We start from the raw sequence: 21,805 nt of genomic DNA, 5'->3' as shown, positions 1-21,805 counted from the left end.
AAAATAGGTTATAATCTAATGGTTGTAATTATAATTATTTGTTTAAAAGGGTGGACCGATAAGCCAACGGAAGGCCTCGGTTAGATGACCAAAAGCTCCAGCTGCGGGTCATAATATGACTAAGACCCGTGTCAGGAATCACTTGTCCTGTTTCCTGACAAATCTTACCTAACAAAAAAAGTGCCAAATTTATGGGGGGTCATCCAGCATCTGAAGAATGGGAGGCAATGAAGATTAATCAGAAAAAAGAGTACAATAACTCCAATGAAAAGTAGGGGCGCCATTGGTACACAAAGAAAAGACACCACAAGTGTCCGGGGCCCCAAGACTATTCAACAGCCTCCCACCAACCATAAGGGTAATTACCAATAGGCCCCTGGCTACCTTCAAGAGGGAGCTGGACAGATACTTAAAGTCGGCACCGGATCAGCCGGACTGTGGATTACGTGCAGCCAGCAATAACAGCCTGGTTGATTCAGGCCCTGATCCACCGGGAGGCCTGGTCGTGGACAGGGCCGCGGGGGCGATGATCCCGGAATACCTTACAGGTAGGTAGGGTGTGTGTGTGTACTCATCACCTAATTGTGGTTGCAGGGATCGAGACTCGGCTCCTGGTCCCGCCTCTTCACTGACCGCTACTGGGTCCTCCATAAGCTTTACCATACATCTTAAAACTATGTATGGTTCCTGCCTCCACTACATCGCTTGCCAGACTATTCCACTTCCTAACAACTCTGTAGCTGAAGAAATACTTTGACTCGTCTGAGTCTTCAGCTTCCAATTGTGACCCCTTGTGTCTGTGTCCCATCTCTGTCCACCTACGCAGTATTCTGTATGTCGTTATCATGTCTCCCCTGACCCTCCTGTCCTCCAGTGTCGTCAGACCGATTTCCCTTAATCTTTCTTCATAGGACATTTCCCATAGCTCTGGAACCAGCCTTGTTGCGAACCTCTGCACGTTCTCTAATTTCCTGACGTGTTTGACCAGGTGTGGGTTCCAAACTGGTGCTGCGTACTGCAGTATGGGCCTGACGTACACAGTGTATAAAGTCTTGAACGATTCCTTACTGAGGTACCGGAACGCTATTCTCAGGTTTGCCAGGCGCCCATAGTGTGTGTGTGTGTGTGTGTGTGTGTGTGTGTGTGTGTGTGTGTGTGTGTGTGAGTGAGAGTGAGAGTGAGAGTGAGAGTGAGAGTGAGAGTGAGAGTGAGAGTGAGAGTGAGAGTGAGAGTGAGAGAGAGAGAGAGAGAGAGAGAGAGAGAGAGAGAGAGAGAGAGAGAGAGAGAGATACTACCCACCAACACGAGTCTCATCTCACATTAACTGGGCCACAGCGCTATCCACCTGTTACACCATCACCACCTGTTACTACATTAGACCTGGTCTGTGACCGGGCCACATGGGTGATGATCCCGGAACCACTAACAGATGTACTCACAAACTACTACGCTGTCAATTTAAGGAACGCCCACACAAGTCAACTACCCAAGACCTTTAACAACGAGCGGTATCGACAGAAACATTTATACACACTATAATCAACATTTCCAGCACCCTACAACCACCCTCCACAGTGGATTAACTATCTTTAAGTTTACCTAGTGTCAATCTAGTTTGTACTCCCACTTCTTATAAAATTCAAGGACATAATTTTAAGACAGAACAACTATATACAAAAGATGAGGTAATCAGTCCCTCAGCCCATATGCGAGGGACTCGTGACGTCATAGCTAGCCAGGGAGCCTCTGGGTTTATCTAAGTACATTACACAAGTATACAGTAACACTACTGACATTAGTCAATTAGAAATTATCGCAAGAAAAGCAATATTACATTATTTTGCAATTTCCTCAACAAAACTGGCAAGCTGTCACCTTCACAGCCTATTATCATTCCGAAGATGCATCTAATTAAGATGCATCAAAATTCAGAATTTTAAGCCGATCAGCCGAAAATCAACGCAAACCTTATTTTGCAATAAGCCCACCATCTCTGAAAATTTGATACCTATCAGAAGAAGTGTTCATTTTGCCCATTTGAAACCCAAGCCGTTCTGAGAAGTAAATTAACGTTATTTCACAAAAAATATACAATTTTAAAAGTGAAATCAACAGCTTGGCACCTACACACTCAAACTACTTCTAAGTAGGATACACAAGCGATGAAAATTTAAAGCCGATCGACAGAGAGTTTCCTAAGTTATCACAGGCACGAAATCCAGGAATGGTCTGTAAAATATTGGCCAGACAGCACCTGCACATGCCGAAAGTTGTTAGGTAAGACACATATGCAACAGTTAGGTATTTTTATTTCGAAACGTTTCGAAATAAAGATACCTAACTGTTACATGTGTCTTACCTAACAACCTGTCGGTATTTTATACCATTTTAATATTCATGCCGAAAGTTGCATGAATTTCTCACTTGTTACAGTACGCCGGCTTTGAAAATTTGAAGGCGATCCATCAGACATTCTCAAGAACAAAATTATTTAAGGCATACTTTCGGGGATACGTAAATACCAAGTTCCTCCCCCGACAGTTTCTTAGGTAAGATATATAGTATGATTGTGTTAAATTACGAAAATTACAGATGAAGTCTTACCTTACTGAGAAAAGACGATCATCAAATATTTAAAAAAAAAAAAAAAAAAACGAATGTGTTAAAAATAATGTCATGATTGACAGTAATAATGGCGATGCTTTACTCCACATCTAAAAGTTATATATTTCAAATTCTGAACTTCGATGCAATATCAGAAGAAAAGGTATTTGTATATAAAATAAAACAATTGCAGAGGTAAAATCGTAAAAGGGGGGAAAAAATTATACAGTTGTGAGGGAGATCAACTTTTTTCTGAGTGGAAGCTGTGACTCACCTGCAAGCCGTACCACCTGTCGCCAGCTTCACCTCCGCACTCTCACCTGAAACACACACATTCGTAAGTATCATTGCCGGTGTCATGTCAGTTTCAACAGTCATATTTACTTACTGATATACTTATTGTTAACAGCAGATGCACATGACAGCATCGTCTAGTTTCATCGTTTATGTGAGGGTTGTGAACTGCTCCAGCCATTTTTGTTTTTTAATAACTGGGAAGGTGGGATGATGGATACTGAACTTCTTAACAAACTGATCCCAAAAAGTAATAGTAAACAGAGTGAAATCAATGGCTGCTACAGTGAAAAGTTTTGTCCCCAAGATATGGTAATCGCCTCACTTGTCTTTCATGAAGAATTAGACTCATGTGCAACATCTAAGTATCTTTGTAGACTTTTTACCATCCAGTGGCTTTATCAATACAAATTCTTTTTCATATCTGAAATGAATAAGGGCGTAAATCATAGCACTGTACCATCCTTTGAGAACGATACTAGAATCTGTGTGAAAGTGGCGTCTATGGAAGACAAGCTGATACAGGGAGGAGCAGAGAAAAAGCAGGTTTTTCACAACCGAATAACTGTGCGTAATTTAAAGATAAACAAATCTTAATTACATCAAATTAAAGGCATTTTAATGCATTTTTTTTAAATTTACACACAGACGAAGCACATTTCCATCTGGATGGTTATGTTAACAAACAGAACTGTCGGTACTGGGCGGCGGGGGCACCCACGAGAACTATATAAGAATATAAGAAAAAAGGAACACTGGAACAGGCCTACTGGCTTATGGATCTGAATTGACTTAAGGGAGGCGCATGGCATCCGACCTAGTAGCACAAGCTAGTCAGGTCCAACTCACACCCACCCACACCTACTCATGTATTTATCCGACCTATTTTTAAAACTACACAACGTCTTGGCTTCTATGACGGTACTCGGGAGTTTGTTCCACTCATACACAACTCTGTTACCAAACCAGTGCTTTCCTATATCCTTCCTGAATCTGAATTTTTCCAATTTAAAGCCATTACCGCGAGTCCTGTCTATGTAAAGTAAAAGGACACAAGTGCAACTAATGTGACATTTTACTGTGGCAACGTGTCGCTCTCCAGGAGCTTTGTGGAGAGCGAAACGTTGCCACAATAAAATGTCCCATTAGTTGCACTTGTGTCCTTTTACTTTACATATTGTCGGTAATTCTACCAACATTATTACAGATATTTTTATTAATTCCTGCTTTCCATTTATACACCTCAATCATATCCTCCCCTAATTCTACGCCTTTCTAGAGAGTACAGATTCAGGGCCCTCAGTCTATCTTCATAGGGAAGATTTCTGATGCATGGGATCAACTTTGTCATCCTCCTTTGTACGTTTTCCAGTGCATTTACATCCATTCTGTAATACGGTGACCGAAACTGCGCAGCATAATCTAAATGAGGCCTAACCAAAGATATACAGAGTTGAAGAACAACCTGAGGATTTCTATTATACTTCATGCTATGAAGCCAAGGATTCTATTAGCTTTATTGCGAACACTTATGCACTGTTGTCTTGGTTTCAGATTATTGCTAACCAGAACTCCTAAATCCTTTTCGCAATCCACAATCCACAGCTCAAAAGTGAGTGTGGTGCAGTGTCTTCACGATAGGAATCGTTGGTCCTTACTTTTTTGAAGAGGGGAAGAGCGCAGTTACAGTAATATCAGCGCGCTACGTCGACATGTTAAACAACTTCCTGCATCCAGAACTCTAAAGGCGTTGGGTACACATGTGAGAAATGTGGTACCAACAGGATGTTGCCTAATTAAAGTATGTAAATTTCAAAAATGCATTAAAATGCCTTTTATTTGATGTAATTAATTTTTGTTTATCTTTAAAATACGCAAAGTTATCCAGTTGTGAAAACATGCCTGTTCTCTGCTCCACCCTGTATAAATCAAGTCTTCCATAAGAAGTGTCTTGTGTGCTCTCCGTGGACTGAACCAAGATGCCCTCCATCGAGCAACTTTACCAGCAGCTTAAGGATGAATTGAGGATGGCGAAGATGGAGATACGGCGATTGACTGAGGAAAACAAGAGGATTCTTAGTAGTCCTCCTGTTTTGAGTCCTCAGGTCAAGAAGGGAACCTGGACAGTGGCTGGACAGCATGGAACGAAGTTGACGATCAAGAAGACGAATGGAAAGGTAGAAACGATGAAGAAAAAAGAGACTGCTGTGGAAACTGTTGTGGAAACATCTAATGCATTCTCGGTGATACCCGACGAATGTGAGTCGACTACTGGAAACGTCACGACGAACGACACCGAAAAAGGTAAGAATATTGTTGTTGTTTTGGATAGCCAGGTTAGGTACATGGATAGGGCATTCTGCTTGAAGGACAGGAGTAGGAGACAGAGGGTTTGCTTTCCTGGGGCTGGGATGGAGGACATTGTTATCCGGTTTGACAACATCATGAACAGTAATGGGATCAATCCTATTATCTGCCTCAGTGCTGGAGGCAATAATGTAGGCAAGCGTTGAAGTGAGGATTTAGTTAGAAAGTTCAGGACAACAATAGACCTAATCAGGAAGAAGGGGGGGCGCCCTGTTATATGTGTCATTTTGCCAAGAAGAGGTATTGGAAATGAATGATTGTCCAGAGCAATTGGTATTAACTGTTGGCTGGATAAACACTGTAAAGATAATGCAGTACCATTCATTGACAACTTGGACAACTTCTATGGCCGAAATGACATGTATGCCAGGGATGGGGTTCACTTATCCAGGGCAGGTGTGGGTTTTCTTGCTAACTCAGTTGAGGGGGGTTGTTAGGACTTTAAACTAGGATTAGTTAGAGTTATGGGTTTAGAAATGATAAATAATGAGTATGGATATATTGATTTATGCTCTGATATTAAGAATCTTAATAGTAACTGTCATGGAGTAACTCTGGGTAATGATAATTTCAGAAATTGTGAAAAAACAAAGATGAACAGGAAAAATGTGCAGAAGAAAAAACATATGATGGTATTTTATGCTAACAGTCGAAGTGCAAGAAATAAAATTAATGAACTACGTTTGGTAGCATGTGCTGGGAACTTTGATATCATTGCATTAACTGAAACGTGGTATGATTTAAAGAGTCGGGATATGACTGCTGAGTGTAATATTCAGGGATTTAAGTTATTCAATGTGGATAGATGTAATGGGAAGGGGGGAGGAGTTGCATTATATGTTCGAGAAAATATTAACTGTTGCATAAAAACAGGTATAAAAATAGATGGAACAGTAACAGAATCTCTTTGGGTAGAGTTTGTAGAGGGTCAAGAAAAACTAATTCTAGGTGTAATATACCGACCTCCAGGCTTGGATCACGATAAAGGGAGACTTCTTTGGGACGAAATTGTTAGGGCTTCTAGACACAATAACATAGTGATAGTAGGGGATTTTAACTTTAGTCAAATTGACTGGAATTCTTTGACCGGTAATCTAGAGTCCAGTGACTTTATGGAAACAGTTCAGGACTGTTTTCTGAAGCAGTGTGTAACAGAGCCTACCAGGGGTAATAATTTGCTAGACCTAGTCTTGTCAAATAAGGAAACACTCGTAAATAATCTGGAGATCGCTGAAGAACTTGTCGCAAGTGATCACAAATCCATCACTTTTAGCATTAACTGGGAATGCAAGAATAATGATAACACATTAAAAATCCCTGATTTTCGTTCTGCCGACTATAATGGACTTAGGGAACATCTGTCTAATCTTGATTGGGGTTATCTAGCTAATGATTTTATTGACGATAATCATACTTATGAATATGAAGGGATCTGCTTTTATGATTTTTTTTCTTAATAATGTACACCGTGCCCAGAGTATATACATTCCCCAGAGAGAAATTAGGTCTAATAATAACGATCCCAAATGGGTTAACAGGAGGCTAAAGCATCTATTAGGGGAGAAAAGGGGAATTTATAGGCGCATCAGAAGAGGAGAGGTTAACCTTACTGACCAATATATTCAGCTTAAATGAGAAGTAAAAAAGGGGATTAGAAAGGCTAAACGTGACTATGAAATTAGAGTTGCTAATGAATCAAAGACTAATCCAAAGGGGTTCTTTCAAGTGTATAGGAAGAAGGTGAAGGAAAAAGTAGGACCTCTGAAAATTGGGAATGGACAGCTGACGGATAATGAACTGGAAATGTGTTCCTTATTTAATGACTATTTTTTGTCAGTTTTTACACAGGAAGATATAAATGAGATTCCAGTAATTAACAATTATTTAGTTCCTGATGAATTTAAATTAACTAATATTACTGTCACGATGGACATGGTTATTAAGCAGATAAACAAACTGAAGCAAAATAAGTCCCCGAGACCCGATGAGCTGTTTTCCAGGGTACTTAGGGAATGCAAGATGGAGCTCAGTCAGCCATTAACGAGTGTGTTTAATGCGTCCATCCTTACCGGTGTTGTGCCAGAGTTGTGGAAGCTGGCTAATGTGGTTCCTATATTCAAATCAGGGGATAAGTCCACTGGATTTTAGTAAAGCTTTCGATAGAGTATCTCACAAGAGACTCTTAATTCGATAGCGTATCTCACAAGAGACTCTTAAGAAAAGTGGCAGCTCATTGTATAGGAGGTAAAGTTCTAGCATGGATAGAGGCATGGCTTACCAATAGAAAGCAGAGAGTTACCATTAATGGAGTGAAATCTGAATGGAGATTAGTCACTAGTGGCGTTCCACAAAGATCAGTTTTAGGCCCTCTCTTGTTCATAATTTACATTAATGACCTTGATGAAGGGATTACTAGTGACATGAGTAAGTTTGCTGATGATACAAAGATAGGCCGTATAATTCACTCTGAGGAGGATATCAATGAACTCCAGGACAATTTGGACAAATTTAATGTCTTGGTCTGAAAAATGGCAGATGAAGTTTAATGTTGATAAGTGTAAGGTACTTGCCCTTGGTAATGAAAATAACCCTCGAAGCTATAATCTAGGTGAAGTAGAGCTTGATCATACAGAATGTGAAAAAGACTTGGGAGTAATGGTAAGCAGAAATCTAAAGCCAAGACAGCAGTGCCTTTGTGTGCGCAACAAGGCCAACAGATTACTTGGATATATTTTAAGTAGTATACGTAACAGAAGTCCAAAAGTTATTCTACAGCTCTATACATCACAAGTGAGGCCTCATTTAGATTATGCTGCTCAGTTTTGGTCCCCTTACTACAGGATGGATATAGACCTTGGAGTCTTATCTATTAACTTATAAGTTATGGACACTCCCGAGCTTCAGAACCTTGCATTTACCTACATTGAACTGCATCTGCCACTTTTCTGACCAAGAATAGTTTGTCTAAATCCTCCTGGAGTTCCCTAACATCAACGTTTAAATCATTTATCCTTCCTATCTTTGTGTCATCGGCGAATTTGCTCATATCACTAGTAATACCCTCATCAAGGTCATTGATATATATTATAAACAACAACGGGCCTAAAACTGATCCCTGTGGTACGCCACTTGTTAGAGATCCCCAGTCGGATTTAACCCCATTTAAGCATACTCTTTGCTTCCTATTAGTGAGCCATGACTCGATCCATGACAGCACTTTTCCCCCAATGCCATGAGCTGCCACTTTCTTTAACAGTCTCTGGTGCGGTACTCTATCAAAAGCCTTACTAAAATCTAAGTAAATAATATCAAATTCTTTATCGTGGTCAACGGCCTCAAAAGCTTTACTGAAGAAGGTTAATAAATTAGTTAGGCAGGAACGGCCCCTCGTGAATCCATGCTGAATATCATTAATCAAGCTATGCTTATCCAGACGGCTTCTTATATTACCAGGTATAATTGACTAGTAATTTGCCTACAATTGAGGTCAGGCTTATTGGGCGGTAATTTGACGGTAACGATTTGTCCCCTGCTTTAAAAATAGGAATTACATTAGCCATCTTCCACATATCAGACACTACACCTGTTTGAAGAGAAATATTAAAAATATTAGTCAATGGTTCACAAAGTTCCATTTTACACTCTTTAAGAACCCTTGAAAAAAGTTCATCAGGGCCCGGGGATTTATTTTGCTTCAGTCGGTCTATCTGTTTGATAACCAATTCAGTAGTGACTATGATATTGCATAATTTATCATCATCAGGCCCACTATAAAAATTAATTACTGGGATATTGTTAGTGTCCTCCTGAGTGAAAACCGAGAGAAAGTAATTATTAAGAATAGAGCACATTTCATTCTCCTTGCCAGTAAGATGCCCAGAGTTACCTAACTTTTGTTCTATAAACCTGGAAAAAACTTTTCGGGTTAGTTTTCGAATCCCTAGCAACTTTAATTTCATAGTCCCTTTAGCTTTTCTTATCACCTGTTGTCTTGGTTTTAGATTACTGCTAACCAGAACTCCTAAATCCTTTTCGATCTATATTATTTAGTTATATGTCACATGGTTATTTTCCTGTCCAACATTTAGAACTTTGCATTTGTCTATTAAACTGCATCTGCCACTTCTCCGACCATTGCATCAGTCTATTCAAATCATCCTGGAGTGCTCTAGTGTCCTCATTAGAATGAATTGGACGGCCTATTTTGGTGTCATCAGCAAATTTGCTGATGTCACAATTTATTCTCTCATCTTTGTCGTTTACGTAAACTGTGAACAACAACGGGCCCAACACTGACCCCTGTGGAACACCGCTTGTGACGTGCCCTCATTCTGATTTCTCCCCATTTATGCAAACTCTCTGCTGCCTATTTGTCAGCCATGCCTCAACCCAGGAAAAATTTCTCCTCTTATTCCGTGTGCCTAAGTTTCCTCAATAGCCTCTAATGTGGAACTCTATCGAAAGCCTTACTGAAGTCCATATACACAATATCATATTCATTACCATGATCTACCTCAACACCTTAGTGAAAAGAAGTTAGTAAATTCGTAAGACAGGAATGCCCCTTTGTAAAACAGTGTTGAGATTCATTAATCATTCTGTGCCTATCAGATGGCCACGAATTGCTTCGGCAATTATTGATTCCATAAATTTTCCCACTATGGAGGTAAGGCTTATTGTTCTATAGTTCGAAGCCAAGGACCTGTCACCTGCCTTGTAAATAGGCATTTCATTTGCCATTTTCCACTTATCAGGCACTATGTCAGTTTGTAGTGATATGTTAAAAAGATTAGCCAAAGATATGCTAAGTTCCTCTTTACATTCCTTTCACACCCTTGCAAACAGTTCATCAGGACCTGGGGATTTGTTAGATTTTAGTTTCTCTATTTGTCTGGGGACCATGTCACTAGTTACCGCAATTGTGCATAGTTTATCGTCCTGTTCTACATAATCTATTATTTCAGAAATATCGCTAGTATTTTCCTGGGTGAAAACTGAGAGGAAGTAGGTATTGAGAATTTCACACACATCCTTATCACTGTCAGTGATCTGACCAGAGTTACTCTTAAGTGGGCCTATCTTGTTCCTAATCTTACTTCTGTATACCTGGAAGAACCCTTTTGGGTTTGTCTTTGAATCCCTTGCAACCTTAGCCTCATAATCCCTTTTGCTATTCTTTTTCCTTTCTTTATTTCTCTCTTTAACTGAATATATTGATTTCTTAACTGCCCATCCCCTCTTTTGATACGCTTATATATGCCTCTCTTTTGACCAATGAGATGTTTTTAATCTATTGTTCATCCATTTGGGATCATTTTTGTTAAATCTAATTTCCCTACTCGGAACAAAAGTTGTCTGGGCAGCTAGAACTATGCTCTGAAAAACGTCATATTGGCAACCAAGACCACCTACCTGACCCATAGTCAGGACATCCCAATTTAGCCCACCCAGGTAATTTTTCAGTCCCATGAAATCGGCCAATTGAAAATCTGGGACAGAGATTTGATTGCAGTTATCTGAGTAATTCCATGATATATTGAACCTAAGTGATTTGTGATCACTTTCCCCAAGCTCATCATTAACCTCAAAATTATTAATTAGTGACTCTTTGTTGGCAGGAACCAAGTCAAGCAGATTGTTTCCTCTAGTTGGTTCTGTCACAACCTGTTCTAAAAAGCAATCCTGAACCTTATCAAGAAAGTCACTACACTCAAGATTTCCTGTCATGTTCCAATCAATTTGTCTAAAGTTAAAATCTCCCATTATCACAGCATTTTCATATCTAGATGCCTTATGAATTTCGTCCCATAACAGCTCACTGCACTCCCTATCAAGGTTTGGAGGCCTATAAATCACACCCAAAATTAATTTGTCACGACTCTCGAGAAACTGTAGCCAAACAGATTTTGTGTTAAATAACAAAAAAAGGCACAATACCGTGACTCGAACGATCCACAAATAACCCGCACATAAAAGAGATAATCTTACGACGACGTTTCGGTACGTCTTGGACCATTTACAAAGTCACACTAACCAGAAGTGGAGCAGGACGGCTATATATAGGCAGGAAGAGGTGGAGGTGGAGGTGGTGGTGGTGGTAGTAGTAGTAGTAGTAGTAGTAGTAGTAGTAGTAGTAGTAGTAGTAGTAGTAGTAGTAGTAGTAGTACAAGAATGGTACATAATACCGACAAGATGAAATTAAGACACATGCGCAACACCCGGGCATCCCTATCGTAGACGTTTCGCCATACAGCCAGCCACTGGATGGCGAAACGTCCACAACAAAGACACCCAGACGCCGCACATGTGTCTTAATTTCATCAGTAGTAGTAGTAGTAGTAGTAGTAGAAGAGGTAGTAGTAGTGGTAGTGGTAGAAATGGGGAATAGGGAGGACGAGCCGGTCAAATACAAAGGAAGGGGAGCACTGCAAGAGAGCTAGGTGCCCATACTTCCTCTCAGTTTTTACACAGGAGGATACCAGCGATATTCCAGAAATGATAAATTATGTAGAATAGGACGATAATAAACTGTGCACGATTAGGGTCACAAATGACATGGTCTTTAGGCAAATAGATAAATTAAAACCTAACAAATCCCCAGGCCCTGATGAACTGTATGCAAGGGTTCTAAAGGAATGTAAAGAGGAGCTTAGCAAACCTTTGGCTAATCTTTACAACATATCACTACAAACTGGCATGGTGCCAGATAAGTGGAAAATGGCAAATGTGATACCTATTTTCAAAGCAGGTGACAGGTCCTTAGCTTCGAACTATAGACCAATAAGCCTAACCTCCATGGTGGGAAAATTTATGGAATCAATAATTGCCGAGGCAGTTCGTAGCCACTTTGAAAAGCATAAATTAATCAACGAATCTCAGCATGGTTTTACAAAGGGGCATTCCTGCCTTACGAATTTATTAACTTTTTTCACTAAGGTATTTGAGGAGGTAGATCATGGTAATGAATATTATATTGTGTACATGTACTTCAGTAAGGCCTTTGACAGGGTCCCACATCAGAGACTATTGAGGAAAATTAAGGCACATGGAATAGGAGGAGAAATTTTTTCCTGGATAGAGGCATGGTTGACAAATAGGTAGCAGAGTGTTTGCATAAATGGAGAGAAATCAGAGTGGGGAAGCGTCACGAGCGGTGTTCCACAGGGGTCAGTGTTGGGCCCCCTGCTGTTCACAATCTACATAAACGACATAGATGAGGGCATAAAGAGCGACATCAGCAAGTTTGCCGATGACACCAAAATAGGCCGTCGAATTCATTCTGACGAGGACATTAGAGCACTCCAGGAAGATTTGAATAGACTGATGCAGTGGTCGGAGAAGTGGCAGATGCAGTTTAATATAGACAAATGCAAAGTTCTAAATGTTGGACAGGACAATAACCATGCCACATATAAACTAAATAATGTAGATCTTAATATTACGGATTGCGAAAAAGATTTAGGAGTTCTGGTTAGCAGTAATCTGAAACCAAGACAACAGTGCATAAGTGTTCGCAATAAAGCTAATAGAATCCTTGGCTTCATATCAAGAAGCATAAATAATAGGAGTCCTCAGGTTGTTCTTCAACTCCATACATCCTTGGTTAGGCCTCATTTAGATTATGCTGCAGTTTTGGTCACCGTATTACAGAATGGATATAAATGCTCTGGAAAATGTACAAAGGAGGATGACAAAGTTGATCCCATGTATCAGAAACCTTCCCTATGAGGATAGACTAAGGGCTCTGAATCTGCACTCTCTAGAAAGACGTAGAATTAGGGGGGATATGATTGAGATGTATAAATGGAAGACAGGAATAAATAAAGGGGATGTAAATAGTGTGCTGAAAATATCTAGCCTAGACAGGACTTGCAGCAATGGTTTTAAGTTGGAAAAATTCAGGTTCAGGAAGGATATAGGAAAGCACTGGTTTGGTAATAGGTTTGTGGATGAGTGGAACAAACTCCCAAGTACAGTTATAGAGGCCAGAACGTTGTGTAGCTTTAAAAATAGGTTGGATAAATACATGAGTGGATGTGGGTGGGTGTGAGTTGGACCTGTAATAAAGTTGGTAGAATTACCGACAATATGTAAAGTAAAAGGACTTGTGAGTTGGACCTGATAGTTTGTGCTACCAGGTCGGTTGCAGTGTTCCTCCCATAAGTCAATGTGACCTGACCTGACTAGGTTGGGTGCATTGGCTTAAGCCGGTAGGAGACTTGGACCTGCCTCGCATGGGCCAGTAGACCTGCTGCAGTGTTCCTTCGTTCTTATGTTCTTATGCCTACAGAGGAAGAGCAAGCGCACAGAGGTGCGTGAAAGGGGAAGTGGTGAAATAAATGAAGGAGGAACAGAAACACGAGACAGAAGAGAGAAAGACAACCCAGAGGAGAAAAAGGAAAGAGGAAAGGGGAAGAGGGAGAAGAAGAAAAAGAAAAAGAAAAAATTAGGAGTCAGGTTAAGTCACGGGTGTTCTGAAGTTTGGAGCATTTTACAATGTAGTGGGAGAGGAAGGCATCTACAGAGACGAAGCCAGGGCTCAGATTCATACAAGGAAAGTTGTGTATTAGAGAGGATTCAACTAGACGGCGACTGTTCAAGTTGTTAGTAGCGAAGACAGTTTTAGCAGAAGACCAGTCAATAGGATGGCTATGATCTCTGACGTGACAGAAAAAAGCATTGTTAGTGTCAGCAAGCCTAACACTATTTTTGTGCTCCCTAAGTCTGTCAGAAAGAGATCGACCAGTTTCTCCGAAGTATTGAAGAGGACAGGAGGAGCAAGAAATAGAGTAGACACCAGGAACATCTGTAGAGGGAGGAGAGGTATGAACGAGATTAGTGTTAGTCTGGCGGAAGGTAAGCTTGATGTCTAAAGGACGGAGAGAATTGTTGAGATTAGAAAGACCGGAAATGTAGGGAAGGCAGAGGATAGAAGAGTTCCCAGGAGTAGAGAGTTTGGGAGAGAAGAAATTACGTTTAGCACGTGAGGGCAGAGTCTATGAAATGGGAAGGGTAGCCAAGACGGGAAAACGAATTATGAAGAGTGGAAATTTCTGCTGGAAGGAACTGAGGATCACAGATGCGGAGGGCACGGAGAAAGAGGGAAATAAGAACACTTTTCTTGACAGGGGAAGCATGATAGGAAAAGTAGTGAATGTACATGCCACTTAATAATCTTGCCCCTTCCATTAAGTTTAAAACTGAATGGGAATCTAATTCCTTGCTTCCTTTCCTTGATGTCCATGTCCACCGCTCAGATACAGGTTTTTCCTTTTCCGTTTACCGAAAACCTATGCACAGTGGCATGTACATTCACTACTTTTCCTATCATGCTTCCCCTGTCAAGAAAAGTGTTCTTATTTCCCTCTTTCTCCGTGCCCTCCGCATCTGTGATCCTCAGTCTTAATTTCATCTTGTCGGTATTATATACCATTCTTGTACTACTACTACTACCTCCACCTCTTCCTGCCTATACATAGCCGTCCTGCTCCACTTCTGGTTAGTGTGACTTTGTAAATGGTCCAAGACGGACCGAAACGTCGTCGTAAGATTCTCTCTTTTATGTGCGGGTTATTTGTGTATAGATTCTGTGTTCGATGTTTCTAATCTTATATCATGTCTAAGACAACAATTTAAATTTTCTCTGACATACACCGCCACTCCACCACCCTTCCTGTTGACTCTATCAATGTGGAATAGTTTATAACCCTGTATGTTGCATTCAGAAGGTATTTCTCTATCTTTCAGGTTGAACCAGGTCTCTGTTATACCAATAATATCTATATTACCTACACTTGCAAGTAATTTTAGCTCATCTATCTTATTTCTTAGACTCCTACTATTTGTATAGTAAACCTTAAGGGAGCTAGCCACTCGTTGCCCTCTACTATCTTTGTTGATCAACTGATTTGCCATTACTAGCAACTTTATTTTGAATATTGTCTTTTAAACATCTCTGAGGTATCCCGGTAATAACGGCTGCTTTTAACCCTAATACTGCAGCCTGATTGTGACGACGGAGGTAATATGAGATTATAATTTTCATGAACCGGCCAGCCGTCCAGTTTGAACATAAGACAGAAGGAGCAATGCAGCAGGTCTATTGACCCATGCAAGGTAGGTTCAAGTCAGAACCACTCGTGTACTTGTCTAACCTATTTTTAAAGCCACCCGAGGTTTGTTTCACTGACGCTACTCGGGTGTCTGCTTCACTCATCCACAACTGTATTATCAAACCAGTGCTTTCCGAACTTGATTTTTTTCCAACTTAACTCAATACTGCAAGTCTGTCTTGGTTAGATATTTTTAGCACGTTATTTGTATCCCCCTTATTTATTCCTGTCTTCCATTTATACACCTCAATCATATCCCCCTCATAATTTTGTGCCTTTCTAGACTGCAGTGCAGTGCCCCAAGTCTACCCTTGTAGGAAAGATTTCTGATGCATGTGATCAACTTTATCCCACTTTGAATGTTTTCCACTGTATTTATGTCTGTCAGGTGCTTACATTATAACTGTCTAAAGCATGCTGGCGGTAGCCTGCGTTCGCTGTCCACGCATTCCCAGAATGAGGTATGATCTACAGGTCAGGCATCACTGATCTATGAGTGACAAACTCAAATGCCAAATCCCTATAGTTAACAAATTCATACAGTGACAACACGGATCAGGCTGTGTGCTTGGCATGCTTGTCATGCAGACAGTCTACCGATACATACAATATAAACAGACTACGGGAATAACAAGATTGGTCCCAAACCTGTACACTGAAATTATCACTTCTGAACACAAGAGGCTTGGTGGATGGTGCAGGGGAGCGATGAGTACATCGAGAGGAAACTCAATGAATGTTAAGAGACTACGATTCTTCGGTACCTCGACAGATTCCTCTCAGCAGTTCATGATCAACCGGGTCGTGATGTATAATGTTAGACCAGGGGCGGCGGGCACTAACAGTGTGGGCTACTGGTCTGTAATTTTTAGCTAGTGCGCTACTGCCTCCCTTGTGCAAAGGAGCTATGTCTACACTCTTTAAGGCCTCCGGTATTTCACCTAGGTCTAAGCTCTTTCTCCAAAGAATACTGAGGGCTCGTGCTAGTGGTACTTTGCACTTCTTTATAAACAAAGCATTCCATGAATCTGGTCCAGGTGCTGAGTGAGTGGGCATGTTTTCCATTTCTTTTTCGAAATCTATGGGATTTGTACAAATGTCAGTTAGTTGGTCTGTGCGGCCTTCTTCTGAAGTGAAAAATATTTCTGCATTTTCTACGTTGCTGTCATTTAGTGGGTTGCTGAACACCGACTCATACTGTTCTTTTAGGATTTCACTCATTTCCTGTTCATCGTCAGTATACGAGTCTCCTCTCAGTAGTGGTCCAATTCTACAGGTAGTTCTTAGCTTGGATTTTGTGTAGGAATAGAAATATTTTGAGTTTCTTGCACACCTTAATACAGAAAGAAAACACACACATATAGCATGAAGTTTTATTAATTGCAAGGGCCAGGCTTTGATTTGAGGTAGAGGAATAAACCTTAGCTTGTAGTATTAAGTCTTTGCTAACACTCATCGTCTAGTTCAACTGAACCTTCAACCTTCAAGTGGTCTGCCTAACTACACAGTATTCAGTTACAATAATATTTGCTTATCATTCACTGTTTGCAATCTTCTTTTCTTTACCACCATATAAATCTGGCGTTTCGTACTTCCCTGTATTGTCAGCTACAACGTTAAAACAAGTGTAAATTATATAGTTTTATTATTAAAATTACAATAAATAATTTTAACTTACACACAAACAATATTATATTATATAATATATATATATATATATATATATATATATATATATATATATATATATATATATATATATATATATATATTCAACAAGTCGGCCGTCTCCCACCGAGGCAGGGTGACCCCAAAAAAGAAAGAAAATCCCCAAAAAGAAAACACTTTCATCATTCAACACTTTCACCTCACTCACACATAATCACTGTTTTTGCAGAGGTGCCCAGAATACAACAGTTTAGAAGTATATACATATAAAAATACACAATATATCCCTCCAAACTGCCAATACCCCAAACCCCTCCTTTAGAGTGCAGGCATTGTACTTCCCATTTCCAGGACTCAAGTCCGGTTATATAAATTAACCGGTTTCCCCGAATCCCTTCACTACATATTACCCTGCTCACACCAACAGCTCGTCAGGTCCCAAATACCAATCGTCTCTATTCACTCCTATCTAACACGCTCACGCACGCTTGGTGGAAGTCCAAACCCCTCGCCCACACCACCACCTTTACCCCCCTCCCTCCAACCTTTTCGAGTACGACCCCTACCCCGCCTTCCTTCCCCTACAGATTTATACGCTCTCCATGTCATTCTACTTTGATCCATTCTCTCTAAATGACCAAACTACCTCGACAAACCCTCTTCAGCCCTCTGACTAATACTTTTAACACCACACCACCACCTAATTTCCACACTCCGAATTTTCTGCATAATATTTACACCACACATTGCCCTTAGACATCTCCACTGCCTCCAACCGTCTCCTCGCTGCTGCATTTACAACCCAAGCTTCACATCCATATAAGAGTGTTGGTACTACTATACTTTCATACATTCCCTTCTTTGCCTCCATAGATAACATTTTTTGTCTCCACATATACCTCAACGCACCACTCACCTTTTTTCCTTCATCAATTCTATGATTAACCTCATCCTTCATAAATCCATCCGCCGACACGTCAACTCCCAAATATCTGAAAACATGCACTTCTTCCATACTCCTCCTCCCCAATTTTATATCCACTTTTTCTTTATCTAAATTATTTGATACCCTCATCACCTTACTCTTTTCTATGTTCACTTTCAACTTTCTACCTTTACACACACTCCTAAATTCGTCCACTAACCTTCGCAATTTCTCTTTAGAATCTCCCATAAGCACAGTATCATCAGCAAAAAGTAACTGTGTCAATTCCCATTTTGTATTTGATTCCCCATAATTTAATCCCACCCCTCTCCCGAACACCCTAGCATTTACTTCTTTTACAACCCCATCTATAAATATATTAAACAACCATGGTGACATTACACATCCCTGTCTAAGACCTACTTTTACCGGGAAGTAGTCTCCCTCTCTTCTACACACCCTAACCTGAGCCTCACTATCCTCATAAAAACTCTTTACAGGGATGGGAAGATACCATTTTTCCCCCGATATCGATACTCTAAGTTTTCGGCAGATACCGATAGTTTTTACTTTTAAAATTATAATGACTGTTAAATATACAAGGGAATGCTTATTGCATAATAAGTGATAACACAGGAAGGTTAAATACAACTAGCTTAATTTCTCTGAGATGATAATGTCTTTATTCATTACTTGGCCTGTAGTGTTAGTTACTGGTTGTCAAAGGCACTTGTCGATAGTGCATTTTTGTGTGGGGGAGGGGGAATAACTCACAATAGTGAGATAGTGTTAATGTTGATATTTTTAAGCATACATATAAAATTAATAGTTATTTTGAGTATCACATAATATGCCTTGGTCTCAGGCTTAATTAATGTAGTTGGGGTTCTTTTCTTTTCACACGAGTTTGCTACTAACTTCTGGCAACTATCCAGCTATTGCTGGATGGTTGTGAGTGAATGTGGTTTCGTCAAATTCTTCCCTTCAATTCATGATTACTGTTGAAATTCATGATCGATGTTAAATCTGTAAAGCGTACAAGTACTGTAACTCTTTGAGTATCAGGCAGATTGCAGAAAGTTTGAGCCTAACAAAGTCAACTGTTGGTCGGATTCTGAAAAGAGCTGACGACACTGATGGTTGTGGAACGCTGCGTCGAGGAAGATGTGGAAGAAAACGCAAGACAACACTTAACAATGACAAGGTTATCATAAGAAATAGTGTGAAGGATCCCAAGAAAAACAGCAAACAGCTACAGAAAGATTTGGTTTCAGCTGGCATCAATGTTGATTCTTCAACTGTTCGACGAATGCTCTTTAAAGTTGGCAGAAATTCAGTAAAGAAACAATTATTGACTGCTGCTACGAAGAAACAACAGCTGCGGTGGGAACTTGATCATACTGGATGGACGACAAATGAATCGACACATTCAACAAGCGCCAGAACACCCAAGATGTTGTTTTGGGGAAAGCCCTGGACGGCTTGTTACTGTTGAGGGAACGATGAACACTTTTTGGCAACTCTTTGCTGCAGAGACCTCTGATGCTCCTGCAGGATGCTATGCTACTTCCAGAAAAAATGGACATTCTTCAAACAGAGTGGGCTAAGCGTTCCAAATACATACCTTATTTCACTGTCCCAATTAATATGTACTGTGTGTAGAAGGTTGACAGCACCCACCCAGGGAGTTACTACCGTCCAGCCAAATGAGCGTGAAACGGAAACCTGTAATTGTTTTACACAATGAAAGGATTGCTGGTGTCTTTTCTTTCTGTCTCATAAACACGCAAGATAACAGGTACGTCTTGCTACTTCTACTTACGCTTAGGTCACGCTACACATGCACGTAGACGTATATGGATACAAACCGTTTTCTATTTTTTTTTAAATAGTTCTTGTCCTTATTTATTTTCCTTTCATCTCCATTCGGAAGCGGAAAAGAATTCTTCCTCCGTAAGCCATGCGTGTCATAAGAGACGACTAAAATGCCGGGAGCAAAGGGCGAATAACCCCTTCTCCTCTATAAATTACTAAAAGAAAAACTTTTAGTTTCTTCGTTCTCGGGTCACCCTGGCTTGGTGGGAGACGGCCTACCGGCCTCCCCCCCCTTTCTCTCTCTCTATCTCACTCAATTCACACCTCCCCCCACACACACCAGGAGCTGACCTTAATCTGTTTTAGGGATGAAAATTTCCATGATGTTGCGAGTCTGCGTCGTGCTGTTTTTAAACTCTACTACACTCGCAACCCGGTCTGACCTCTGACTTCCTTGTTGATTATTTCGTTAACTAAGTTGCTGCTACTAACGGCCCCTACGACTACATAGCTTGGCTGATTCGGTACTATGGCGAACTAGTCCTCTTGAAAAACTTCTACCCTAGTTCCGGCAATAGTGATGGTAGGAAGAGCTGGGAGCCGTGTGGAAAGTGGGCACCATCTCCCTTTCACCTATATATAGCCTCAACTACCAACTCTTACCACCAATGACACACACACACAGTTATGGAACAACCACAATTTTCCATAGGCCTTGCTTTTAGGAATTTAGGAACCACGTGTCTTCACACGCAAAATACATATACGTAGTTAAGAGACGGGGCCGGGAGTTGACTTATGAATCAACCTTTGCAGGCACAAATGAGCGAGTACAACTAGTTTATTATCATCTTGGTGAAAACTTAAACATGTTGGTCATACACAGCCTTGAAGTAATCAGGTTTGACACAAGAATGGGAAATGTATCTAATTTCTTGAATCAAGAGTCCTTCATCGTCAGTCTGCGCTTTACCAGTGACATGTGTGAAATATGTTTGTCACTGTCAGGTTTCACCGTGTAGAACTTGATAATCTTGATGAAGTTTTACGCAGAATGAAACGTTGCCCCACTAACAGTAGTTCCGAAACAGGTATCTCTTCGTAACAAACAAGCTGAAAAACAAACAAGAAAAACTCTACAATCACCAACCCTTATTCCCTTTATAAATGAGCCACAACCGGGGAAATAACCCTACGAGTTTATAACGTGAGGTGTGCTGAATACGATGAAGTGTACACATGCAGGTGTGGTGTGTCGTATACATGAAGTGTAGCGTACATACCTAAATAGGAAGCACTCATGTAGTGTCCTAAGGTGTCTGTTTTCATACGATAACATGTATAATGCGCATGATAGGTAGAGTCTGATGGGGAGTGCTAAGTGTGGGAGTCAGCCACAAGGGGCCAAGGAGGTCACTGCCACCAAGGAATAGGTAGCAAGTCTTGTAGCGGGCTGCAGCAAGCTGGGAAAAAGCTACCTAGGAAGCCGGTACCTACGTACAACACGCACTCTTCCCTCTTACTGATGCTACGTAACGGCAGTATTTTAACCTTTCTTTATTACTCCCTTCCCATTTTATTAATTTTTACTGATAGTAGTAACGAGCATGCTATCTACAGGTTTATTCAAATCAAGATTCCTCAGACATGCGCCATATTTAAGTATGTCTCTCATTAGTATGAGTTTTGTTCTATGTATAAACCCATATATTTTTTCCAGTAAAGTATGAACCCTTCTGACAACTCCAGGATAAGAACATTTTGAAATAATATCCACAGATCATTCCCACACTCTTGACACATCTGTACTCCACCCACCTCATCTACAATCAAAAGGTCTTTCTTGCCTTCGCATATTTAGCATAAGGTATTAGGATTACCTCTCATCATATACTTATCTTGTCAAGATGCAAGATCCTCCTCCTCCGTCTCCAGGTTTATCTGGCTTCATAAAGCCTACTGTGTGCGCGAAACGTCATCAATAAAGGATCGCATTATACTGCATTTGTTTATTTTCCAC

The 21,805-nt window shown here is 40.5% G+C and overlaps 1 protein-coding gene across 1 annotated transcript in view; it reads right to left on the bottom strand.

The window, feature by feature from the left end:
• Nucleotides 1–2,801: 2,801 nt before the first annotated feature.
• Nucleotides 2,802–21,805, bottom strand: part of LOC138851280 (dual specificity protein phosphatase CDC14A-like) — a 118,070-nt gene continuing 99,066 nt past the window's right edge. Inside the window, exon 3 of the mRNA XM_070080248.1 lies at nucleotides 2,802–2,924. Within this exon, the coding sequence (XP_069936349.1) occupies nucleotides 2,907–2,924 (18 nt within the window). The 3' untranslated portion in view covers nucleotides 2,802–2,906. The remainder of the gene's footprint in view (nucleotides 2,925–21,805) is intronic.

The sequence above is a fragment of the Cherax quadricarinatus genome, unplaced genomic scaffold (genome assembly GCF_038502225.1).
Source record: "Cherax quadricarinatus isolate ZL_2023a unplaced genomic scaffold, ASM3850222v1 Contig245, whole genome shotgun sequence".
Taxonomy (NCBI): domain Eukaryota; kingdom Metazoa; phylum Arthropoda; class Malacostraca; order Decapoda; family Parastacidae; genus Cherax; species Cherax quadricarinatus.
The sequence above is the reverse complement of the archived record's forward strand: the minus strand, read 5'-3'. Positions and strand labels throughout refer to the sequence as shown.